Raw genomic sequence first — 27,791 nt, 5'->3', positions numbered from 1 at the left:
AAAAGAAAGTGTCAGGGCTTTAAAATGTTCACAGTGAAATTGCACAGGGTCTTTACAGCTCAAGATTCCCCCATATGAAAGAGCTGGGGAAAGAATGAATTCTCACCTCTGTTTCTGATATTGTTTATCTGGAGGTAAGTACTAAGTAAACAGGATGAAAACTGATCTGATACATAATATAATCTTCTCACCTTCCGAGGCTGTACGAAGGATTTTACCGAATCTTATCAAAGCTCCTGTTTATGGAAGAAACTAATAACTTGAAGAATAGGAGAAGAAAATCTCCATCTAGCTTTCTTTTGGGAAGTGTCATTCTAAAGAAGGGCTCTCCTGAGCGCGCTCTCCCTTTGCTGAAGGGAGCCCCAGCCCAGGCTAATATCCAAGCTGCCAACAGGTTATTACTATCTTCTCTTCATCGTTCCCTAAGAAGAGAAGTAGATCAAAGGACTGACACCTTTCTGAGAACGAGGATCTGTCAATGCAGTGTTATAGTACCAGCTCAACTAAATAAAGCCAGAAGAGATTCAATTTTCACACCTTCAAAGCCATAGGTGGTGGACATACCAAAATCTGCATACAGCAGAGATGGAGCCACAGCATACCTCAGTAGTGTGGGGATCATTTAACCCACCTCCCTTTTACTCAAAACAGGATCAATTAACCACCCCTGTGTCATACGGGACAAAAGTTTGTCTAAGCAATCTTACCTATGTCAGCTGCTTCTCAGGTGTGTTCAGAACTAGAAGCACCGAACTACCTTTAAGTTAAGTTTTACTTCCCATGGGATAAACCTCATCCTTTCCACCAGTCCTCTACATATTAGGTGACTTAAAGGCACTAAAAGAGTTTGTAAAGCACAATTCTTCACTGCTTTAAACTAATAAGCTGCTGATTTGATTGCAGCTTAGACTGGGATTTTTTTTTCAGTCTCGTTCGTCATCAAAAGCTGAGTCATATATCAGCTTGCATCAGTTTATGTTCAGGTGATTCAGGTTACCTTTTAAAGCAAAGCAAAGCAATTGTACCAACGTATTCACTTCAGTTTAAAGAAGGGGATTTTTTTCAGTTTAGACACATTGCTTAAAAACAATTTAATTTATAGCCACAAAACCCACTTCTAAAATGAAAAAAACATGCTCACCTGCAGTTTTGTTTCTAATTAGTTAATTAAACAAAGCAGGTTGGTTACCAGGCTCTACTGCCTGTAAAATTATTTATGAAATCCCAGTCTGCATTTTACAAAGTAATCGACTGCATGATCAAAGCAGCTTTGTGAGGCAATGATCTTGTTTTTACTGCATCGGCTCACTTGCAAAAAAAAAAAGTGATTAATTTATTTACAACAGGTCTCTCTCTAAGGTTGACAGGATTTTTACAATTGCAGAGATGTAAGCAGGGAGGAGATGTCAGGGATGGTTGGGAGCTTTAGTAACTGGCTTCACGGCAGTACCAGTGGCACAGGAGGCAGCATTTGGCTCTTGTTGTTTCAGTAGAAGACAAGAAAACTCAGCAATTTCTTCATTTGCTGGACTGGAAACTATTTGGCAGAGGATGAAGACGACTTGCTAGACTATAAGGTTCAATTATTTTGACAAATTAATATCTGTGTGGTCATTGTGATCTTAATAACAGTGCAAATATAGAAGTGATGTAAATGAATTGCTGTTTAATCAATGGAATAAAACAACTTCAAATGTATTGTGGTATATATGTAAAACAGCAGGTAAGAAGGGTGTTTGCTCTACTAAAAAAGTACATTTGAGAAACAGCTCATCAGAGATTTCCCAAGAACTTTATGCTTGTTGATATTTTTTTTTTTTGCCAGAAAAAAAACAGTGGAAAGGCCAAGTCAAGAAGAAATAACAAACTGCCAGTGAAGTTTTGCCTTGTAAGAATGCTTCCTCTGACTTTATCGCTACAGGATGTTAACTCACCTTCTTAATTTCCGCTTAAGTGTGCCTGTGATTTTCTGTACTAACTGTAGGTATAAGTGGTCAGAATCAAATGTAGCAAAGGGAGATATGAATTAATTATCCCTACCTAAGATCAAGTCAGTCTGACTGCCAGCAGTGCAAATGAATAAATATAAAGTCAAAAACTTCAAATGCTCTTTCTTCTATAGACTGCCAGTATTCTTTCTATTTGACAAACCTGCCGAGGAAGTACGCTTTACCAAAGAGTTTACCTTTATATAGTATCTGATAAGTATTCTCCGCAGATCGAACACTTGCAGCATTGTTGCAGCGTTGTTATCAATGATGCTATATCCTTCCAGGATGTACTGGGTTCGTGTTATTTCCCATGTCAGCCATCGCAGGTTAAAGGCTGCATTACATGATAACAAGTGAGGCAAGTGCCCAGGCTTACAACAGCAGCAGCCTTCATTGTCTTCATCTCCTTCTGTAATAGCTTCCACTTCTCTCTGCTGGCAATATGTCCCTTGGCAGTGAGAAAAAGAGAGTATGCTGCCAGTTATTGGGGCAGGAGGAAACAAAGGACTTCTTCCAAGCTGAAAAAGTATGATTGAAGGCTCTAGGCACTTAGCAAAAATCTGATAGGAAGAGCTATGGCAACAAATTAGATGTGCCAATTGATCCACACGCAGTAGCAAATAAAGAGCTGTACATTATTTATTTACTATCACCTATAAAAGCCAAAAGGGCCTGATCTAATGTTCTAGGCGTTCGGTTCTGAGCTGAGCTAAACTACAGACTACAGCTTCTGCCTTAATAAAAACTCACCAGGAAGCAACAATAAAGAGTCTCGCTCCATCAGGCACATTAAGCAAATTGATCCAAGTCTCAGTCTGCTTCTTCAAATAACATACAGGATGCAAACAAAGATTTTACAGTGTGTTGGAGCACTTGTAAAATCTGGGTTTACCAAACTATCTTGGAAAGCAAGTTCCAAAAATAACATCCACCGGGTTGTTCTCTCCCCCACCGGAGTAAATGCTACTCTGGATCAAACATCTCTAATGAATAGCACTAGTAGCACTATATCATGAGGACAGAACAGCTTTCTAATTAGCCTATTACACAGGCTTTAGATCAAAATAGAGTAAATCTTTCTGAAAAAGAGATGTTAACTCATAAAGAAGTCATGAGGCAGATGCAGAAACAATAATATATCTGCTCTGCAGACTGCATTTCTGGCCTGTGTTGGGCACACTAGATGGTCAAGCTGAGCCTTTCGGGATTTAAAATCTATGAATGTGGTTTCAACACCATGTAGGGCACTGCAAATCAAAACCGAGGTGGACGCCCAAGTGCTCCCCCCACTGTTCTCAAAATACATGAGTTCTTGATGTATGGATCTTTTTAAAATTTACTCTCTGTGGGCTGTTGCAGAGCTTACTCTCCACTGAATTTGTACATAAACCATCTTTCAAGGCCATCTCCTATGATGCAAGTTACACCTATGGTGTAACATGGAAAGCATGGGCTTTCCACCAAAGGTTCAGTATCACCCCACGAGGGAGCTGGCTCCGTCAGCTTCCAAACGGTCTCAACAGGAGAGGAAGGTGCTAGACACTGTCCTGCAGTTCAACAGCTATGACCGCCCCCCACCCCCAGCCAGGACCAACAGACCTGTTCCATTGTGTCACTGTAAAAGGGAGAAGAATTTGGCCATGTTCGTCACCTGAACGTTGGACCAGGAAAGACTACAGTGTCAGCTCCAATCCCCTGCAGTTTGCCAGCAGCCCGAAAGAGAGCCTGGAGCAAGGCAGCATCCCAAAGGCCTTTCTGTGGAGTGTCATGACAGTCGCTGTACCCTCGACTGTCTATCCCGGTCCCATCACAACTGTCTGGTCAAGAAGCTGTGGACTTGCGTTTGTACCCATAGAAGTAGCACCCAGAATATTCCTTTCTCTGCACTAAGAAAAGCCTTCCAAAATATAACAAAATATGTTGAAGTATTGGTTATCACCTTCTCTTTTCTGCCTGGACACTTTCTAAAATACATCCAGCAAGCAAAAACACACAAGAAAAAAAAGAATAGAAAGTTCTGAAGGAAACGTGTGAGAAAAAACAGGATTGTAGAGATGGGGGGGGGGGGGGGGAGATCCAGTATATTCCAGTATTCTCTGTTCAGTTTTCTATGAGTGAAAACTTACACTGTGTACCCAGTGTTGTTCACACACTGGTATGTATTCTTCCTTAGACTTCAGGCATATACAATATGACAAATTATTAAATGCCTTCAAGTCACCCAAATATAAATATCTTTCCTTTCAACACTGCTGCAAAGTCCAAAACATGACCTATCAAGCTGACATTTCCAGTTGGACTGGGCATGAACTGGTCTGCTTCTGCTTTGTATTTCACAGATTTCTACATGAATTAACACTTATTGCTCAACAGCAACTCAGCAGCAACTGCTCTGGGTCAGTGGATGCTTTTCTGAAGTCATGTCAAAAGACATTGTACTCAAACTGAAGTAGGGAAAGGCATATTCTTTTATACATGGCTTGAAAAGAGTAAAATAACTACTCAATGCTGGTGCTGTTACTACTACTGCTATGTTGATTTTTGAAAGTTTAAAGGTCTCTCGGTATTAAACTGAATTCAAAAGAAGATACATCTTCATCCCAGGTGCTAAATTAAGTATTGTCAATGTTTATAACTGATGAAAAACACAAACCTAATAAACAACTGCCAGTGATCCCCTTACAACTAAGGGAATTAAAGATGGCTTTGCTTAGCCTATGTAACTCTATCCTTGAATATTTTTTTTTGTTTTGGTATGGAAATATCACATTTCATTCCTATGAAATGCTGGCTGTTTCTATGTGCTCTCTGTATTCTCTCTATTAATAAATACGAAATATTATTACTGCAGATTCTCTAATTACTAGTTTTCTTCAGCCATATATTATGTAAAATATGGGGCCTAAAGAGGCTGGCAAGGTAAATAATAGGCGGATTTAAGAGACCCTCAATGTTTGAAGGAAGCTGTCATCACATGCATAACAAACAGAACAAGATGCCAGAACAATTATTTGCATTCTCAGGTAAATTCAACAGGTAAAAATGTCTCCAAGTCATCTTTGCTAGGTAATTTTAATCAACAGAAGTTAAAATTATACTACAGTGGGAGCAATCAACATTGAACTTGGGGCGTGAGAGACATTCTAACTGGGGCCGTGTTATTACAAAAGCTCTGGGAATCAACCAAAGGAGCTCATGTGGTCATTTTGCAGATTTATTCCAAAGAATGAAATCGGGGCTGTGCAATCCCACATCTGGCGAACATGCACTTGCTTAACAAAAGCTGTTTGATGGACTTGGGTACTACCACCTTGGGGATTTGGTGTCCTGACTGCTTGCAGAGCCTCTGGGGTATCCCTGTTAAGTTTAAAAGTGCAACCTGAGCCATGGCCAGTGTTCTGCCAAAACACCAAATCCCTATTCCTACCATCATGCTGCTGATTAGTATTTCCAAACAACATCTAGTAAAAGGACTCAAATCTGCAAAGACGAAACGCAGGCTTGATGCTCAAGTACATGTTGGTTCCCTCCCAATTCTTGCAGTCAGCTCTAGAAAGACTGCCAGTAATTTTCTCTCATCTTTAATTGAGCCTTACTTTAATCCATAATGCACTGGCTGGACTTCAATGCCACAGATTTGCATGTTACTGAGAAATTTCATTTTACCAGTGCCTACATCAATCTTTTTGGTTCATTACTCTAGACACTGGTACTGCAGAGACTTAAGAGCTTGTGCTCAGCTTTATGCATTGAGCCAAAAGGGACAAGTCACTGTAAATGAAGTTAAGCATTTGTGTACACCTTTTATAGAAGGGTGACCTTAAACTTTTGTGTATATGTTATAAGCTGATGATTTAAATGACAATTTTCATATTGCTTCTCAAAAAATTATCAAGTTCAAGCAACTCTGAGAGAATTATTCATAAAACCAAAGAGCAGGGAGCAGAACGTGCACTTCAGTTCTGCAATATAATTAAGTGTAGTACCATTAAATATTAAAACACAGGAAGATGTTTTCACCGGTAATTAGTGATTTTAAAATCTGAGGGAAAACATATTTTTTTTTTACATTTCTTTCTGCAGTAGAAAGAAAATAAGCTCTCACACTTCACTCAAGCTTAGACATTCACTGTGACCTTTGCTAGTATAGATGAGACCGATTCATTTGTAAGATCTAACGCTGGATGGTTGCCAAAAATCCATCAATGCAAAAACATGTGCTAGCTGAACAAAGCAAGGTCAATCTATGTGAGCTCAGGAGAAAACCAGGGTGAGAATTTGGAGCTCTTTCTATTTTCCTGACGCATCAGGATTTGAGGACTGACTTCTGCTCTGCCAGAATGATCTGACCTAAATGGAAATGAGAAAATTGAAACTGAAGACTGTAATCTCGCTTCGAGAGGACACATAAAATACACCTAAATTAATGACCACCCAGCCTTCTAGAATTTAAGGCTGAAATCGGAGTGCTTTTGAATTCAATTTTGAAAACTCAGTGAGTGAAAAGAAAAGCATTTTTCCGTTCTGAAGGGCCAGAAAGAAAATCCCGTAACACAATCACATACTTCTTTTAATTTCCATAAAACACTTCAGTTTAATAACACATCCAGAATGGGGACTAGTTATTGTGGCTGAAGGTAGTGATAGCTTGAGCACTAAGGATTGCTGACCTATAATAAGCTAGGGTGCAAATGTACATAGAAAGGGCTTATAGGGCTCATGCGCTAACCCCAACCCACAGACATTAAGAAGATTATAAATCACTCTCCTGCACTAGGCACTTCAAGCTTTAAATTCTGTGACCCCAACAACCAGTTTGGGACCAGGGGATTTAACCAGGTGTTAAGTCTGAGAGATGGAGCTGGATATGGAGATGGGAGCCACGAAGATGAACTGAAGCCCAAGGTAACTCCTTTTGTAGGCCAGGTCTCGTCATCGACAACTCCACATAAACGCCTGGTTGCTCACCATTCGTTTGGCAAAATCATGCACGTGAATATTTTACAAATATATGCATTACACTGGAACTATCTGACTCTGCTCCCCTGAGCTCTGGTGCAAATCTGAGTATTCCCAAATTCTGATGGATAAGGCTCAGGATAGCAGCTTAATAAGCAGCAAGTTATCACCCAAAGGAAGCACAAAGAGCATAATTACAGCCATTGAAAGGCCATCCTCTCCTGAAAAAGCATCATATGTAGCTCCAGAAACACAGAAAAACAAATACTTCAAAAAGGAGTGAACTGAGCTCCCAAACAGAAACTCATGAACCCCAGAACTGGACACATTCTGGAAACCAGCAACTGGTTTTGCTCCTTCCTGCTCTTTTCCTTGTGGAATTGGGATTAAGAACAGTAATTTACAGGCTCTGATAGACTCAGGTTGTTTCAAAGAAAAATCTCGGGACTTAAAAAGACAGTATCAATTTCTCAAACATCAAAGCTATTAGTTATAAAACTGTGGTTTGGTTTTCAGCTGCTTCAGGTGCTTATATGCCTGAAAAATAGTCTGGCTTTCAAACCAGATCAGTCAGTCTAATAATGGGCATCCCCTCTCCTCAGAAACCTTTCCTTTTCGTAGTCCACAGAGACACATTATGGAAGCCCATAAGGATGCTAGCTGTTAAACTTTCAGCTACCAAACACCACAAAACCCTCTCATTTCACCTCTTTTGGAGTGCAATGCAAGACACAACATTTTGTTTCTGGCAAAGACATTTTCTCAATAAAAACGTTGTAGTGCACCTAACAACATTTTCCTTCCTTCCTTCCAGAAGTCCTCTCCAGTGCACCCATATATACACATAAAATTGTGGAAAGGAGGAAAGGGAAAAAAATACATCAAATATTTATTCTAGTCTGTGTTACAGAAACTATTCTAAGCTTATTTGAAATTCATAGATTGTTTCCACTGCTGAAGCATTACTGTACACCTAGAAAGACTTGTACATCACAGATTTCCTGCCTTCAACATAAAGTATCATCTTCCCTGTTTCATGCCATTCTTCCCAATTAAATCACCAAGATTAAGGAAACCCCTTTGAATCCTTTCTGTTCATGCCTCCAATATTTCTAAGCATTGTGTCTCTCAGCTTTTGTTCTTTCCCACAAACAATGTACTTTTGGTTTTTAACCTTTTCTCCAAAGAGATGTGTTAAAAATGGCTGCTTTTCTCTGAACTCCTCCTAATTTATCAATACCTTTAGATGGTCTGGTGCATATACTGAACATACTTCAAGTGTAGTCTCCGGAAAGACATGAAGGTGGGCACTTTTACTTCCCAACAGCAAGAAGCAATTTGTAAAAGCAAAAAGTGAAAGTTGCAATCACTCTTTAAATAAAGAATGATTCTTGCCAGTGCTACAGAGCCTTCAGACACAAAAATCAAACATCAATAAATATTCCTTACACTGGTAATGTACTTGCTACTGTAATAAAACAATACAGCATACACATACACTGCAGAAATGAGTAACTGTCCTTATTTCTTAGACATGATTACTGTGCCTAAAGCGTATACCCTAAACTGGCTGCGTTCATACACCATTTTGCGTGGGAAATAAGCTAGCTAACATAGAGAAAGCCCCACAGGCGATCCCATCCTGCTGTCACAGCTGCCTTCCACTACGTACAATTACATCTGTGTCTGCTCTGCACTTCTTTCCTTGATTCATCTAATGAAGTTCCAAGTGAAGCATGAATACTGCACGTGCAACATGCAGTAACAAAAAATCACAGCAGAGATTTAGAAGTTAATTACGTGATTGAAGAATACCAGGCAGGAGTTAGAAAACAGCTCCTCAAGATTTCAGCATCACCATCCATAAGTAATTTCTGCACATGTAACGCCTAACTGGATATTCTCCAAAAGACATTTTGTAGAGGCACAGACTAAACAGGAAAATATTTTAAGTCTTCCTTGTTCTACAGGGAACTTGCGGGAGCTAGATATTTTGACATTCTTTCTGCTTGTTCCCCGATTGTGGGTTTTCCCCTGTCTGTTCCTTTCAAATTAAATGATACATTATGTATTTCTTCTGGCAGGCTGCTTTTAGCATACCGCTGTGGTCTAACACAGTCAGTAGAGTTAAGTTACCGAAGGGCTTGATTCCCCCCACACCAATGTGCAGCTACCTGAAAGTTTTCATTACCACCCTCTGTTCGTTTTTGGTAAAGGAGGAGCTGGGCGTCTCCTCTCAACGCCTGGAAGTATTGAGCCTCCCTGCTTCTTCACACACAGGATGAATGACACGATGGAGGCACATCCCCTCTGTCCGGAGAAAGAGAGATTGAAGAACTAATTCATACAAGGTGCTTAATTTGAACAGGACTAAAAATGGATGAGAGGAATCCCAGCTTTGCTGACTCTCTTCTTCCAGTCCGCTCAGTCTGTATCTTCTTACCCAGCCTGCGGGGGTTTGGTTGGGTTTGGTTTTGGTTGGGGTTTTTTTTTTTTCATTTAAAAGCTGAGCCAAATGCTTCTATTACATACAGTTAGAAAGGCATCTGAATCAGTGGTTTCTAATGCCAACTCTCAGTTAGGCTGGACTGCAAACTGGGGAGGCTGTACCTCCTGCCCCCAGTACACTTAAATCCAGAAGACTCTGTGACCCCTTCTTCGGCAGTACTGCCAGCACCGCTCATCAGCTACCACAATGAGAAACACCCCTAGGAAAATCCAGAGCTCCACAATGCAAATATTGCTTTTGGTTTACCCACAAAGAGAAAACAGTCACAGACACAGAGAACACTGTTGTGATTCACTCGTTTCCAAAGCAAACATAGATTTCCTATTTAAAGAACAGCAGATTTTTAGGGCCCTCAATTAAAATTACTCATTTGAAATTGAAGTCAAGCTGCCAAAGCTCAGAAATTACAGATTTCAAGTTCCTCCTCTAGCCCTTTTTCCCCTCCTTGTGGGAAACCATTTTGTACAGTGAAAGGAATCAGGGTCCTATGTGAAAAACAGTGCACGACCAGACAACTAAGAATAGGAATGTAAGATGCCCAAAGCAGAGGAAACAAGCCTAGTGCTTAACAGCTGCCTCTTGACTTCGTAAACCACCAGGTTCTTCCAGGGCAGTTGCACACACTCTTCCCCCTTAGGCAGAAAAAAATCCTACTGTATTCAGTTGTACCCCCCACCTGCCATTTGCAAGGTTTGGAATGGGGAAGAACGTGCCTAGTCCGCGCGGGAGATGGCTCTTGGTGCGGCCTGGGGGCAGCCCGCTCTGACTCCCTGCCCCTGCAGGCAGCGATCCCGCTCAACGGAAGGGGCAAAGAAAACCTTCCAAGGAAGAGTTTCATCTCGGTCTCAGCTTTCACAGTTTCCTCAGGACAGCTCTTGGCCTGTCCCCTTCCACAGCTTCTGCCTTCAGGCCAGCCCTTCTGGCTCCTTTTACTGAGACAGAGTGCCCCTGTGTCCGGCAGGGCCTTGTTGACACGAGGACAAAACCTGTTACAGGAAGGGCATGGTACTGCAGCGTAGTTTACCTAAAGCACAGCAGCCCTCATGGGTCACCTGGAGAGACGAGCAACCCTCTGGGGTCAGCACACCACCTCAGCAAGTCTCCCCTGGGCACACAGCAGACTATCTGCCCACACTTTGGAGTCCATGAAGTCCATCCATCTCATCTGGCTTGTGCCTGGTTCCCCTCTGGGCTCCTCTGTTCCTCCTATTCCATCTGTAAGCGGGCTTGCAATTCATGTAGTTTCTCTGGCACCCATTCTGCATGGTCCAGTGGGGTTCAATGCTCACATGGCATGTCAAATCCTACACGTTTGAGCTGTTCTTTCCTCAGGGATGTTCCTTTATTCAATCCTACATGGCTCCTCTGTTCCAGGCTAAACAATGTAGTAACAATACTGACACACTCCTAATTTCTCCTCCCATAACATCTCTACCTGGAGAGAATATTCTTAAAGCTGGAGAAACCTTCCTTACATGCCATGTCTGTGAGGACACAAACTAACTACGCATTTTCTCTTATTCTTGGAATAGCATCATCCGGTGGGTTCAGAGAAGAGAAGAGGGGGAGTCCATTTCCCTCCCATTTCCATCCTTTTCTTCTCCTTCCAGTATTGGGGACTCTCTTCCCCCAGTGATACTCTGAGCAATTTTTGAGCTTTGCTCTCAGATCCAAATGCAAAATGGCACTTGCCTGCTAATGAACCGTCCTGGCTCAAAGTCAAATAAAGTCTTCCCAAACCACTTTGCAACAAAGCTATCTGGTTGTTCACGATTCAACTTCCAGTTCACTAAGCCCCTCTGCTAGGCTCCTGATCTTTTTATCCAGCTAGCATGTGGTTTGAAGATCCTCTGAGATTTTTTCATCTCTGTTTCCAAGATTTACTTTTCTTGAACTGCCTGGGGATGGTGATGATGGAGAGGGACCCAGCAGTAGGTGGCAACTGCACAGAGGAAAAAAAAAACCACTCACAAAACTCATGTAATTTAAGCATGGAAGTGAGATTTCTTTCTTCTGTTTGTTTCAAATCCTACAGTGAACTATGTTATCACAAAAGGATGATCACCAAAGATAATTTTCTGAAATTAGAATGCAAGTTAATGGCAATGTACATGGTCCTGCTTACTCAAAATCCCAACAAATCTGAACTAAATGCCAACGTTATCCAAGATATGTCTCTTCTTTAACATACATAAATCCTTCCTGGAAGTCACTTTTCTTTTCAGATCTGCAGAAATGAATGAACTAGTTTTTGACTTCACAGAGTTTCCATGAAGAATTATAACTGTGAGCAACCTAAGAGGAACCAAATATGACAGGCTGACTAAAACCGTCTTAAAAAAAAAAAAAAAAAAAAGGCATTTATCTCAGAGATTTACCAGCCTGTGAAACCAGTGTTACTGTAACTAAGAGATTTGAACTGCCACAATATTTAACTGTTCTTGCAGAACAACATAAATCTGTATTTGTCTGGTCTGGATTTGAAAGAAGTAATAGCAAATTCCAAATCTACCCAAAAAAAGCTTTCCACCCGTGGACTCTATAGGGTACTTAACCTCAGACCCTATCCCTGACACAGCAGTACCACTGCTTACCTTGGGGGCAGACAAGGAGGAGATAATACTTGCACTGATGTCTTTGAAGTTGAAGAAAGCCACAGAGCCACATGTACATCATCATCATCATGAACAACACGAAATTATAAGGCTGATAAACAAATTCTTTCTCTTCCTTTCCAGTTGCTTTTCCTTACAGTTTGCCTTTGTACTGAATAGGTATCTCTTCAGGTACTACAATACCAAGCTGTTTCAGGTATTTACTGTTTTCTACGTAACTTTTCTTAAGATACAAGAGCGTTATCTTTGTCCCCACCATACAGGAAGAAAAGTGAATGTCAAGCATTTACCACAACCTGTTCAATATCCTACAGGCCGTCTGTCACAGAGTCAAGACTTGAGCCCACACGTGTTATTTCCTAGTCTAATCCTCCCACACCTAAGTGCATTCAAAGGGCCAGTCTGTCTCCTATTTTCTCATACTCAGCCTTGTTGAAAAGTTGCCTTGATCATACACTCCTCTACACATTGCCCATTAGATGCTCAGCCCTTGAGCCTGGGAAGCTGTTTGTTCTGGGATTTCAAAACTCCCATCACCTGCAATTGCAAAGTGGTATCTTTGAAAGGTTACAAACCCAAGCAGCCAATATATGTAGCATGAGCAAAATTTAAAAGCTGTTTAAAAGTTTTGTAGTTTTACTTCCACTTTTCTTCCTACTCTAGGGACAACAACAGACAAAAGGACAGGACTGTGACACTAGGAGCAACTGGCCTCACAAAAGCCACACCACCGAGGAAGGGAATGCAATTGCCATTCCTTGAAGAGGAGTGTCCCGATAGAGGAATATACTGAACAGGATGAAAGTGAGGCCCCTCCTTCAAGTGAAGTCAGCACTTCCTAAATAAGAGAAATATGAAGCCCTGATTGACTTGCTTCTCCTCTCCTGTTCTACTGTGACAGAGACCATCTCAGCACTGGCATCTTGCATGATCTGACACATGATATTTGGGTCTTATGATATTTGAGTTTTTTTCAAAGACAAGTCTGGGGGGTTGAACAATTTTAAGAACACCTTCAGTTTTCATGGTTATGGAGGGAAAGAAATAATCTGCAAACACAACTAAGTATAACCTAAAAGATCTGTGAACCAAGCAAATAACTCAACATGCCTTCTTTCTGAAAGTCTTATGGTACTGCAGAACATGACTTCAAATTTCTTAACATCTAGGTTCCAAAACACTGTCAATCAACTAATGATACAAAGAAGTACAGAGGTTTTAGACAGACAAATATCTGTAAAAAGAGAGAGAGAAAGGTCCTTAAACTCTATGTCCTACTATAGAGTTGTGATAGATTAAAAAGCCAGACAGGGTTTGTTGCTGGTTTTGTTGTTATTTAAATCATCAGGGGTCCTTACCTCGAAATTCCAGCCCTCTGAGCTGAAAGGTGACAAGGCCATTTCCAATTTCGATCAAGTGCACAAAGGCATTTAAATAATCCGATGCCAGAATAAAACAGTCTCCTGTGTTGTAGTTTCCCCAGCGGCCCAGAATCAAATCTCCACAAAGAGACTCCTGCAGAGATCTTGTCAAATGCTCATAAAAAATGGAGTTGAGATTATTGTCATCATTTCCTACAACCAGAGCAGCACACATTTGTAAAGAATAAAATTTATAATACACTAAGCCATTCTGCATAAAATCCCATGTTCTTTTTTATTCCTGCATAAAGCTTCTTCCTCTAGTTGAATGATATCTTCCTGATACTTTATACAATCTACATTTCCTAGATGGTTTTTAGCCTTTCAGAGAATCAGGCCTGAAACTTTTGTTTAATATCAACAATGTTGTAAATAGAATATAAAATCAGTGATAACATGTATTTCGGACTGAATCAAATCACCTTCATGTTTTACAACAGCAAGAATTTTTTGGCTCCACTGAAAGTCTCTGCAATGCTAAGTTAATGTCTACATATTGTTCTTAATTTTAAGAAACAAGAAATCATGATTATTTCAGTACATAAGCTTAAATCTAAGTATTATTTCTGAGATTTTTAAAGAATTCGGTCACACAGCTTCCAGTAATTTTGTTGGGATTTTTTTCTTTTAGTCCTCCAGGAATATTTCAAGGCTTTGTCCATGAAGTATCTGTTGGTACTTAAAATGAGGATATAGTATATTGAGAAAGAATGAAACAAGGTTCATTCACCACTAGAATTGCTACCACTTCTTTAAAAATAGCAGCTGTCCAATTACATGTTGGTTGGACCACTTGTCCAGGTGAAAAACACCCAATCACAGTCTAGAAATGTCATCTCATAAAGGCCTATGGCATTTAACTGGATTAAAAGTAGCACTTTATGATGGTGATTATAAAGTGAAAGGGAATGAACCTCTCACAAATGCTAACACAGTGCCACATAATCCAATGTGGTGTTTTGTGCTTGTACTCTTTTACATAATATATGCTTGACATGAGAACTGCTTTTCTTTTCTATAATGCGTCGGTGCCTCACCTTCCAATACTTTTAAAATGCTGGTGCATGAATAGATACACATGTACAAACCAACATCTTGTAGGTGTATTTGTATACATGAGAGTGTATCTGGATACATATGTACAGGTACACATGCATATTTATGTATGTGCATATTTAGAAGCAGATCTAACATGGAGAAAAAAATCCAGAGGATGACAGGCTATAGCTTCCCCTACAAATTGCTCCTTAATACAAGAAGAGGAGTGGGCATGTTACTACGATGATTCTCATCACCATGGCCATTATGCATCCAGCCCTGGTATGTATGTATGTGCAGGTGTGTATGCACATACAGACATACTCAGCTATACACCTTCTAGAATATAGTTGGTCAAAATCTAAATGAGTCATAAAATGAATCTTTTAAGCACACACACAAAAGGAATGTTTTGCTTGAGCTATGGGGTTTAAAACATAATTAACTTATTAGCATATATAATAATGCTAAAGGTTATTGCTATCAGATGACAGAATGGCCTTGGGAAACATCTTAACTCCCTACCTTGAAATGATAAATAATGAAGTAACACTATATATGCCTCAAACTGCTAATACCTCTCTCGCCTTCTTGGACACCCTGGATTACACCCATTTCTGCTTGAAGATGTGTATTCATGCTACTGATGTAATGGATAAGGATAAAGGGGGGGGGGGGGAATAAAAATATAACAGCAATAATTACAATGTAAACTTATAGCTCCACAATACAAGCCCTGACACCTCAGTGGCAAAATAAAATCAGGCGCAGAACACAAGCAGAAGAAACCCATCTATGAAGCGCTGGCCTCTCTCACGGGGTCTGGGATTTGGCATGAAACACTGGTATTGGTTTCCCCTGGAAAGGGCTCTGTCCCGCCAGGTGCTGAAGAGCATCAGCGGAGGTACCACACACTCTCCACATCCACTGACTTGCCAAAAAATGCTCTCATTTCCCAGTCTCACAGGAACCACTCGGTGCAGCCCAGGAAGGTGCTTTACATTGCCAAGGTCGGAGGTCATTTAATGCACCAATACCCAGAGGACAAACCCACCATCTTTCCTACTTCTTTCTTTTACCCCCTCCTGCAAATTTTCCAATTTCCCTTTCCTCCCTCTCCAAAAAGATTTCTCTCCAGGGAAGAGGAGCTACCTGTCAGCCCAAACTGCTCAGCAGTATGGGCACCGTTAACCTGCTGCTTTTTTCCAAGACCTTTCCCTGCTCACAGCTGACCTTAGAGTCTAGCTAGGGTGTCTGCTGCGTACTCTGCACAAACAGCAATGTCATGATTAACCAAGCAATTCACAGCCCAGCAGCTATCTGATCAGCTACACATAACTGAAGAGCTAATTTACTTATCGAGTCCGGTGCTCTGCTACATTTAAAATGCTCTGGTTTGTTCACACAACATTTAAACTCTTTGCATCTCTTCAGCTTCCCAGGAAAAGCCTCGATGGTGTAAATACATCACATTTTGCAAATCAAGCAAACACCCAAATTCCCAGGCCATACCTGCATCCTTTTCGATCTGAATTGCCAGTCTGGTGTTGGAATGGTCCGATCTTTTGGTGCTGGAAATAAAGACATGTTGTACAGCCAATTCTTTTTTTTTTTTTTTTAAATAAGATTCTCCCAAACCCACATTTTTATTTTCTTTTTAATGTATCTTCTCACTCTGTGTTTATATCATTATGCAGTTCACACTATAATCCGTTCATTGGTTTACTCCAAGTAGGCATATAAAGTTATTTCAGTTCAGTATTGCTATTGATATTGTAGCTTATCAGCACACATAACAAAAGTGTCTGTGTCCCCTCCTCCTTTTCCTCAAACTCTTTCTTCCTCATTTTCCTTCTTGTGGGGCAGAGTCCATTCAGAATTTGGCATCTGTGATAATACACAACACTACGTACTTAAATAATTGAACTGGCTCCAGAAGCACATCAGCCAGGTGCCACCAAAACACTGAATAGAAAGCATATTAAAATCAGTCTCTCTTCCCTTTTAAGCCTTAAGGGAAACAGCTGGACTCAAGGGGTTTTCTTTGTGCAAAAACATTTCTGTGGGTGTATAACATCTATGGAAAAATGACAACAACAAGAATCACTATGTAGTTTTATATTTAGCTAGGCAGCGACGACAGAGTCCCTGGTCATTCTTATCACTTGAAAAAGAGTAAATTACAGGGTCTTATTCCATACAGACAGTTGTTGTGGTGACTAGGGATATTCAACACTAAAAGTCCAAAGCACCTCCCAAGCGTCCATCTCCCAAGCCTTCAGGGTACAAGTGAAAGCCTGGCTAACAGAAATGCTATAGTAAATATAAATTTCCCTGAAATACTGCTCTGGCAGTGGTGCTTTATGATATCAGGACACTTCATTAAGAATACTGTTTTGACTTTTGCCCTGAATCACTAGCCTTAGCAGAAGGTCTATCAACCAGATACGTAAATGTTATCATTCTTTGGTAAATGGGGTTAAAACAGAAAATGGGGAAAGACAAAGCTGTGTGCCCTAAACCACAGTCAGCGTAAGGCTACATGTGACAGTGGTGAGAGTCTCATCTGTTCACCAGCCTGCAAACAAAAGGGAAATGTGCCAAGGCACCATCTCTCCTGGCACGGGACCCGAGGGAGAGACCCAGACACAGTCCTCATCATGTCCTTTGTCAAACTGTGATGAGGATGGCATGGCCAGGTGGGACTGGCTGGAGTCTGGCTCATTAGGGTGGAGCACAGGGGAGATTTTTGAATGGGTTGGCCAGTCAACTTAGCCCAAATTTAGCTACTCGCTCTGAGAACTTAGACATGGCCTGAGGAAGACTGCGGCAAGGAGGGTGCAAGTTATATGGGAGGCTTTCAAACAGCTTAAATAACACTGAAAAAGGATGATGTAAACCCAGGGTAATGTTCTCTTTGAAGCACAACAGAGACTCTCTGGGAGCCTGTATGTCCTCATCGCAGTGTTGGCTCCCAGGATTTTGTGTGTCAATATACAAGTTATTTAAAATGTTGGAAGTTTCTGAGCTGAAGCTATAAGCTCATGCTGAAGCCAACTGGGAGAGGGATGTCATCGATGTCCCCAATGTTAGAAAGCCTCTTCATCCACTCTCTACAGCCTCCCCTAAAAAGCTGTGGAAAACTGACCAACAGAAAAATTGCACACAGCCTTCTGTAGAGGAACAGAATTGCTTTACTTCTACTCCCTACCAGCAACTGATTTCTGCTTTAAAAAGGCATGTTCTTTACTTTGCAAGAAATACAGTTGGAGAGAATATGAGTCTTAATTAGAATTATTTGTAATTAACATTAGAACATTATCTACAGAGATTAACATTTTATTTGATGTATTATTTATCTTCCTGCCTCTGGTTGGCTCAGCTTATTGTAATTGCAATTTCCATTTCCTATGCAACAGAAAATGGCAACAGGGGGAGTGCCTTCTAAGCAGTTCAGAACAGAAAGAATGATTTTACTTCAAAAAGGTTGTCAGAATTCTTCTACCCTGATATACATCCACCTGCAAGTGCAACATATGCAAGAGTAAGCATAAAGATTAGGTTATAGAATTCAATCAATTTTCTAATCTCAGCAGAGAAACGCTGCTGATTTCCAAGTGCATATGTTTTAAGATTATGAGACTCCTTATTAACTTTCAGTCCCTTTGAAATCAGTGTGGCAGTATGAGGTACAAGTCAATACTATTCTTTACCCCCATTTTTTACCAACCTATAAAGCATTTCTGTTCTTGAGAAATATTGAGACCCATACAAATCAAGCAATACTTCAGAAAATTCTCATCTATAGTAAGTAGGAATCCTTTTGCCCAGCATGCAGCTCTGACTTCATTTCCTTCCCCCCCCTTTTTTTTTTCCTTTGAGAGAAAGATGCATGAAACAATCAGGGAAAATCACAAGTGCTTCAGGACACTTGGAGACGGATAACGCAGCCTGATTGGGAAGAAGGGAAGGAAGCAGAACAGCTCTCACAAACAAAACAAAACCAGGCTCCATTGCAGCTTTATCCTCTATTCCAAGCACAGTAACAATTGCTTAAGCAGCTAAAACACGGGCCTCAGGACATAAGACAAGAAAGGATTTACCTTTTCAGACACTACCAGAAAAACTCAAAGCTTTATACAGATATTTTGAAGCATAATTTTAATTTTTTTTAAGACCGAGGGTAATATAGACAGTTTGTAAAGCAAACTTCCCTCCTGAAATTCAGTTCAGTTGAATAAATTCAGTCAGGTAATCCATTTTGGACTTTAAAAATCTTCCACAATTATTAGTAACCAAAGCTATGTTTGTACCTCTTGAAAGCAATGGGAATTTGCATAGCATTAAGCTATAATACACTGTGCCTAACAATCAAACCAGCGACGCCTTTACTCCTGGGCTTTTCACTGTCGACGAGGACCTCTCAAAGTGAACTTTTGGGACTAGTGGATGATTTGGGCTTTCCTCCAGTGGCCTCTTGCTTTAAATTTGGTTGTTACCACTCATCCAAGGTGATAATTAGCTCAGTAATTGGATTTCTTCCTGAATTGCATTATTCTATGCAAACCAAGTGCAGGTCCTTGGGCACTTGCCCTAAAGAGCAAGTGATTGTGTTTGAATGTCTTCAGCTAAGTCTTCAGCAATTTTGAAGTCAACATCCTGCTTAGTTCCTGAAATATCTATCTCACGCTCTTTTAATCCAGCATTTACATGGGCACTGAGATAATCCACTGGTTTGCATAGCACTGTTCATGTCATTATAACTATCACTTCCCATTGCAAAAGGATGAAGTCACTTCCTATGCTTCCCTTGTCCAAAAATACTGCCTCATTTTTCAACCTGGAAAGACTTTCTTCTCCCACTTTACCCTCCCAATTTCCTTAGAAAGGTAGAAAAAAGACCAAGGGGGATTCAGGCAGCCTTGGGAACATACAGCGGATGCTGAGAACCGGGCAAATTGAGGGCAAGAAAAAAAAAAAATTCATTGCTGTTCTTATTTCCCAAAGATGAAAATAAAATTGCAGCTGTTCTATCTGCCTTGCTGTTGATGGGTTTTTCCCCAAAACACAAATTCAAGATTTCCAGGATTCCTGCTGTGAAGAAGGGGATCTCTACTTAGAAAGAGAACAAAACAAAGAAAAGCAGTTCCCCTCTGAGGGATAGAAGAGATGCCTTTCTAGGGTAGATCCGAAGTTTTTCTTTGTCTGTGTCCAATGAATTTTAATCTATCTTTCCATGACATCTAACAGGCAAATCTAACAGAAAGAAACTTTACTATGTTGCAGCCCTATGATTATTCATGAGAGTCTGGAAAAAAAAATCCTCAACATTTCCATGTGAATATCTTACGCTGCTGGCACTATGAACGGAAGGTTTAGCATTAAAAACACAGTAGTAGTAGGCTGCAACAGCGAGGCAGGAGGGAGAATGAGGAGATGGCAGAATAAGCAGGCATCTATGATTATCTGAAGGACACCAGAGGCAAAAACGATGGTACTAATTGGAAGTGTAAAGGTGCCCAAGTAGTTTTAAATCAATTTCATCTAAAACGCAGAATGATTTCAGTGCGATTATAACAGCAAAGGCTGACAGCCCCTTCGTGCATAACCATGGCCAGGTTTTCTGGACAGCTGCATGGAAGATATGCCTTAGGTTTAACTCATATTAATAAAGAAAGATATCTTAAAAATGAAAGCAACTTCTTCCTGATCACTCGCTCTGATTTTTATTTTTCATGCTTTCTTCCTCCCCTCCTTCCTTGACTGCTCCAGTGTTTCATCTAACAATAATAAAAAGTGGCTTTGATTGCACACTAGGAAACTGGGGGAGGGCACTAAGATATATAAAAAGTACCAGTTGCTAAAGACAGCGCTGTTGAAGTATCCTTTTAAAACATAGGAAGATCTTATTATATTAATAATGTTTCCTGCTCTTAGGGTTTCTTTACTTTCTTAAAAAGGTTTCTATAATTCATTCTGAGAGCTTCTTGGGTTTGGTTTTTGGGTTTTTTTGTGGTTTGTTTGGTGGGGGGTTTTTGTTTGGTTTGAGTTTTTTAAAAGTAGGTGTAAAAATCAGACTTGCGGTCATTTGCTGAGATACTACTGAGCATGTTTATATGGCGTATTCTGAAGCCTTTCCTGAAGATGCGGTTTCTGTGCTCCTGCAGCAAAAGGGATGCAAGAGAGGTGTGAGTGCCCAAACATGGATTGAACAGCCCACCTAAGTGCTCTGACATTCAAAGGTTTAGCTGGGGAATTCACCTCTTATTTGTAAACCAGGTCATTTAAGCATCTGTGTACTTGAAAATATTCACTAATGCTTTACCAAAATGTCATCAATATCCCCGCTTTTGTCTTGCCTACCTTGCTACTTAATTTCTTTCCCCTTGTCTGAGTATGCTTTTTCTTTTAAAAGACATTTAGTCATGATCTCCAGATATTTTATATTAAGCAATACAAGAAGCTTTGCAAGTGGAAGGATTATGCCAACTGCACAGAGACATTTGTGTTCACTCTTGTGTCAGTGAAAAAGGGCTGGGACCCTGACATTCCTGTAAGGATGGGGCTTAGCGCAGGACCCTACATCACAGCTATACTCACTGTCTGCAATTCATAGAGGTATTTCTAATTCAAAAAGCAAATGTCTTAATTACACACAAAAACATGCAGCTGAAATAGTGCAGGTGAGTGTTTTTTTCTGGTTTTCCCATTGTGAGCCAGCACAAACATTATAGGAAAGGTACTATGCTGTACCCAGAGCTCTGCAGGACTAATTCACTCGGGCTCTGCATTGGCTGATGGGCCCATGAGTGAAGTGGCAAAAGCCTGAGAAACTGTAAGGACCTGGAGAGTAGAAAGGAGGTGATGAGAAAAGTCCGGGTGAAGTCTTCACCAGAAAAAGAGAGCAAGATCAGAGAGCAAAAATATGACCAAAATGTTGGGAGCTGCTTCAGCAAATGAGACCAAGATGCTTACCTCCTTTACTCCACACAGAGAGATGCACGTACCCTTGCACATCAGGAAACATCCAGGACTTGAGCAAGCTGTAGCATGAATTATTCCCTGCTGCTATCTGTACACAACTTATGTATCACCTCAGTTAAAACAGTTACACTTGCTGAACATCTCTGTGATCTCAGCTTTTCCCCTGTCTTCACATCTTGACAAAAGTTGCTTGAGTAAGCACCTTCTTGAATGGAAGGTTTGAGTTTAGTGCTCGGAACCTCAGCTTGCCCCTAAATGTTCGATTCAGTTAAATCTAAAACAGGAGATGATCTACATTATCCAAGTGAATGGGATGAACACTTGATGAGAACACTTATGCTTAAGGAAATTCAATTAATTCATTTCAACAGGTTTCCAATACTTGACATGACAGAAATTTCATGAATTTACTTGATCTCATTAGATCTACATAATTTGGAAGCTAAGCATTAGATGAGCAGCTTACAAAATTTTAGTGCCACTGTATATCCACACAAGCCCTTAAAATATTACATGCTTCCTATTTCTGATTTATGAGTCCATTCTCATCTTTCTTATGCCCTGTTGCTGCCTTCCTTTCTGAATATCTTTAAAAGTCCTCTTCTATCATGCTCATGATTTCTTTTCCTCTATAGGTCTGAGTTCCTGCTTATCAATGACTGTTGCATTATCCTCTCAGATTTTTCACTGCACGCCTTTTCCTTTTTTGCCTGTCCCTTTCCCTTTTCATTTATCCCGCTTGTGGTTTTGATCTCTGCTTGTGTTCCTGCCTGGCCTCAGCATGCATTCTCTCTCTGATGCCTCCCTTCTGTCTTTATTCTGTCCCCTTAGAATGATTCAGTGAATTGGAGATGTGAATGCATCTTTAACTCGGCAGGGAACTACAGAGCACTGAATCAGAATGCACTCCCAATTAATTATCACACATATGGCTCCTATTCAATTAGCCTCAATTTGTTTTATTGACTGCCAGGGGCAAAATTTGAGAAGAAGAGATGTTACCAGTTAAAGAGATACTGCCAAACAGTTAAAATACAACTTTGAATTTTGTATAGCCTCCCTTGAGTGGCAACTCAGAAAACATTTTAATACCAGATCTATTTGGTTAAAGGTGCTTGCTTTTCCTTGCCCATCCTTTCCCAGACACCCCTCACATTTTCCCGGTTTGGTGTCCCACACACGGAGTCAAGTAATGAGGTAAGGGCAGGGTTGGAGAGGAGATGTACACACCTCCATGCTACAGCCAGCGGCCAAAGGGGCACACGTGCACACAGGGTCACTCACTCTGGGGGAGATCACAGTTCAAGATGCTGAGGGGAACGTAATTTCTAGTAGGGCTTCTTTTAGCCTGGGGCTTTACCTGAAGCAACACTTCCCACACCTGAATGCTGTGGCTTTGTCACTCCTCAAAGCCCTACACACCTGCTGAAAGGGAATAAAGACTCCTAAAGCAGGCAAGTGTTGCAGGTACAAGTCCATGGGCAGTACTGGTGGTGCGCAATGTGAAGATGTATAGCAGATAGGCTTTACAGCAAGGAGGATACAGGGACGGGTCTTGAGAAGAGAGTCAGGTGAGTAAGTAATGAAAAACATGTAACTTCAGAGGGCTCATGAAGAACTAAGGCTGAAGTACGGACAAAGAAGTTCCTTGTTCTTCAAACATTTTGGTTTTCTCTGTTCTCTCCCCCAGTGCCAGAACCATGGCCACACATGCACCTGGAGAACAGGGTGCAACTTCTCAACGACCAGTTTATACTCATTGTTTCAACAGAGGAGCATTTTTTTTCCCCAAAAATCATCTTTATTGGGAAATCTGCCAGTTAGAAGAGTAATGAAGGAAAAATAGCAGTAACTTGCTAAAGTTTCAGCTTTTGCATCACTGCCAGCCAGGGAGTGCCACTATAATCAGCAGGAACGCTATACCCAAGAGCACCCAAGCCAGGCCTAAGCATCCCAAAGGCTGGATGCTCAAGGATCTAAGTCCCTTTGATGTCTCCAGAAAGACTCTCTCCAAATTCCACATGCTTTGTGAACAGTACCAGGCAGCCCTTCTGATTTGAAGACAACACACCAAAAATTCAGACTAAAAACTGTTCATTCATTGGTCCTATTTGCTTTGACTTGTAAGTCCCAGGCACTAATAAGAACCTATTTTGGTTTTATCTACATGCTGATACGTATTTATACTATTTTGCTGAGTTCTAAATTAACTTAACACTCAATAAAAGCCTGGAGGAGCCCCAAGGCCAACTCAGTGAAGGCCTCTCTTAAAAGAGCCACAGTCATCAAAGGGACTAGCATTCATAAAAATGAGTAATAGCTGATAACAAAGGAACTAGAACCTCAGTACACTCTAAAGTCGTGCAACTGGAATACAGTGCTTCTTTCTGGTCAGTTCATAAAAAACAGTATAGAAACAGAAGCCATCAGAGAGAAACACAAAAATTAGCAGAGAAAGAGAAACAGTTCAGAAGAAACTAAAACGATGGCAATGAACAGTAAAACTCAGGGCTGCAATGTGGCTTTCATGCCACAGGTGGCTGGAAGCATTCAGAAAAGTCTGAACCCTAAGTAAGGAGAACAGGCAGTGACAGTAGTCAGAGCATAACATTTCTGAAGTGCTATTTGAGGAAATAGGGCAAACACTAACTCCTGTCGATTATGGGAAAAAAGGATCTCCTATGCTTAGGTTATGCTATAACTGTTGACTTCAGAGGTTAATGTACCTTTCTTTAAAGTATTCATTATAAATCAATGTCCAAGATATTACTGAACTATAAACATCTGCTGCAGTTGTTCCTCTGTAAACACCACCACTATGGAGGTCTAAGAACATGTGAAAAATCAAACAACATAGCAAGAAAAGACTAAAAGAAGAAATCCAGCCCTGAAAAGGAGAACTTGAAAGGTCTGAACATGCAGCTCCCAAACAAGGCCCATAGACAGAATGACATTTTGTGTTAGGAGCAGGAGTTTTAGCAGCTGTAACAGATGAGCAGGCTCACAAGGAAACCAGATCCACTAGGGTGTGTTAAAAATAAGCATTTGGAAGTGGAAGGCCTGTTATTTTATGGGAAAAAGGGAGGGAGCAGTCAGGTACTTTTCACAACTCCTTTTCCCACACACATGCATAATTGTGAGGTCAACCTGAACTACGTTTACACTGGGAAAACTCTTCCCGTTCCACCTGCAAGCTGTCCATGATGGGCAGGTTAAGTGAGCTGGTAGGAAAAAAGAAAACACCAGCTGCACTAGATTTGAGGCCAGGCAGCTTTTCCTCGCCCTCCGTTCCCAGCTGTATTAAACTTACAGGTGGCTGTTTTCCAGACCACAATGACTGGAACAAAACCGCAGTGTTACACTTTTTAAAAAGATGGACAAAAGAAAGGCTTGTTCACATATTCTCAAACACAGAGAGGTATCCTGTGATGCCATTCTGAGATAACTGGCAATTTAATCACAGCCTCTTTAGAGACACCTAACTAATTCAGTTACACCACACTGTAATTCACCCAAGACCCTTCAAAGAAAATGCAAGCTGTGCCTTACCCAAAAATAGGCACTGAACCAGATGACCGAGAAAGAATAGAAACAGGAAGAAGCAGGAGAGACCAGCAGCTTGTAGGCAGCGAAATCTCCAGATTCCTGGTGGCAGTTTGCTGTTTGCAGGGACGAGCCACAGCTGCAGCAAAGAACAGGCTGCTCAATGTGATCCAGCGGTTAGACCCACTGGGGAAGGAAAGTAAACTCCCTACGCTGTTCTGTCCATTGCCATATCCAAGATACAAAGCAAGATAAGAGGGAGGGAGGAGAGGGACAGATTCAGGCCGCAGCGTGACAAAGTATTTAAGAAAAAAAAGCAAAGCAGAGGAATGGAACAACAGCGTTTGAACAAACACTTTATGCTTTAAAGTTCCTATACATTAAACAAGATTTACTGCTATTTCCTTTTCTCTCTCTGACATCTACAGCCTAATCATTCTAACAGCTGTGAAAATAAAGACTAAAACAAGACTTTTCAAACTGGGAAGCAGGACCCAGGCTAATGGCAGGACAAAGCCAGTGTTGCATCAAACTTTAAAAAAAAAAAAAAAAAAAAAAAAAAGAAAATTTCTCATAGTCGAACTCCCATGAGGCAATCAGCTCACGAGCAGCAGGCCAGCTTTCTGATTTTACACGCCTCTCTTTTCAACAACGGCAGCAAAAGCTGTAAAAAAGTGGTTGCATGAGAAGTTGTTTTCTTACCTTCCTTATTACCTTATTTTTCTTCTTCTTAAAGTCACTCTTCCCTTTTGCCCCTGAAAGATCCCTGACCTCAGTGATGTATTGGTGTACTAGACTCTGCATGCAGTGAGTACCAAAGCGCACACTATAAACAAACAGCATCTGCTGATTGCGGGGAAGAACACCCATGCTCTGTGCACACACCGCAAGAGCACAAACAGGCACAGTATGATTCCCGAATTTTGAAGAGCTTGCTAGGAATTTCACAGTTTGCTTACTGTCAAAATGAATTTTTTTTTTTTTAAACCCGCTTGAGTTCCTCCACTGCCTTGAAAAAACAAACAAGCCATCATTTTAATTCTCTAAGACTCTCAGCTCCAGCTCACATCATCTAGAGTAGCAGATGCCCAGTCAGAAACCTGAGGAATCAAACTCCTCTTTAGCCAGCAGAAAAAGTGGGACTAAAAGAAACACCAGAAATGCAAGATGTGTTAGTGTGCACCTAGAAAACACCAGGTAGAGACAACCAAACCAACGCTTTAAGGAACAGATGGAGCAGCTGCTCACCACTTCGGCTACTGGCCTAATAGCCCAGCTCTATTAATGAACATGGCACTCTCTACTTGCTAACCTCCAAAGCTTCGACTTTGGATTCACTTACAGAAAGTGAACGGGATGGTTTTTCCTTATCTAATTTCATACTGTTTGCCCAAGTGAGATGCAAAAATTAAGTTTTCCTTAAGTGAAACAAAGAAAAAATGAAGTTTGCTTGACAGCAGCAATGTGTGCATATACTGGTGAACAGATATGACAGTCTAAGAAAGCAATCTAATTTATTACTTGGAAGAAAAACAAAACCATGATATTTTGCTATCTAGACTGCTTGTCAAAACTGTTTTCAGTTAGTCCAATTAAGAGGTTAAATTATAAAAAATATAACCATGGAATTGACTACCTCTATCTTCATATAAACGTAAATGAGATTTTGTATAGCTAATACAAATGTGATAATTTAATGTGGTCATCAATACAGCAAGGAACTGTTTGAAAATGAGTATGCAAAGCAGGCAAACCAAAAAAAGCTATATAAAGCACACTGAAGGTAGCTTTCCCCTGGGCAAAAGTTCCTGTCAACAGGCAATGAGTATGGAAATAGCAAAAAAATCTGCCAGAGCTTCTGCTTCGTACAAGCGTTACCTCAGACTGCATTGTAGTGAACCTCTGACTTTCCATGAATACCCTGAGCTGAACTTGGCAAAACTGCCAATGCACTCCAAAAAGGAAATCTATACACCACCTTCCCCATCTGTTTGTTCTGTTTTGACTTGCAGCACCTGAAAACTCAATGCGCATCTGGCTGTAGGGCACTGCACCCCAAAGACTGGTCAGTGCAGGAGCCAGAACAATCTTCCACTCCAGCTCAAGTTCCTGATCCTATTTAACTCCACAGCTCTGAAGGAAAGCAATTATGCCATCCCTTTGAATTTTTAGATGTTGAAGGGTCAAGATTTAAAGCAGTAAGGCAAGGCCCATCTCAATTCAATTATTTTAAGTATTTTGTAGAAAATTTCCCTAATCTTAATACAAAATTACTCCCTTCCCTTGCCTTTCTCTGTCTTTTCACTGTGTCCCTTTAATGAACCAGGAGTTTTTCAGTCCAACGCTCACTCGCTCTGGTCAGTTCTTCATGTGAGCAATGAAATACTGAAATGGAAGTGAGGCAAAGGAGAATCAGAAGTGCTAGAGACAAAATGAATACAAATTTAGGAGGAGTCATTACATTTGCGTATGTAGGATGCCAGAGGTTCAGGCAAACATTTATTTCACTTGATGACTATCTGAATCTTCTACAAGGCTGTTTTCTACTTCTGAAAGGTTTTTGAGGGGCAAGGTTGTGCGTTTTATGTTTTAAGTGAGAAGATCATGAAAGATACACTAGAATTTCTAACAAACAGCAAAGCACGATTTTTTTACAGAGTCTAATTTAACATTCACGTTGAAGACAAATTTGTAATAACTGCTTATTTTGAAAGGACAAGTAGTGGTGGTT

At 40.7% G+C, this 27,791-nt stretch overlaps 1 protein-coding gene across 2 annotated transcripts in view; it reads right to left on the bottom strand.

The window, feature by feature from the left end:
* The window catches only part of PCNX2 (pecanex 2), a 157,968-nt gene that overhangs the window by 23,906 nt on the left and 106,271 nt on the right, over positions 1 to 27,791 (bottom strand). For both annotated transcript variants that reach the window (XM_030036214.2, XM_030036215.2), the window contains 3 exons: positions 16,046 to 16,104; positions 13,433 to 13,648; positions 2,186 to 2,439 (listed from right to left, as the gene is read on the bottom strand). In XM_030036214.2, coding sequence (XP_029892074.1) covers positions 2,186 to 2,439; positions 13,433 to 13,648; positions 16,046 to 16,104 — 529 coding nt within the window. The remainder of the gene's footprint in view (positions 1 to 2,185; positions 2,440 to 13,432; positions 13,649 to 16,045; positions 16,105 to 27,791) is intronic.

Source organism: Aquila chrysaetos, chromosome 13 (genome assembly GCF_900496995.4).
Source record: "Aquila chrysaetos chrysaetos chromosome 13, bAquChr1.4, whole genome shotgun sequence".
Lineage (NCBI taxonomy): Eukaryota > Metazoa > Chordata > Aves > Accipitriformes > Accipitridae > Aquila > Aquila chrysaetos.
This window is presented reverse-complemented; position numbering and strand designations above follow the sequence as displayed.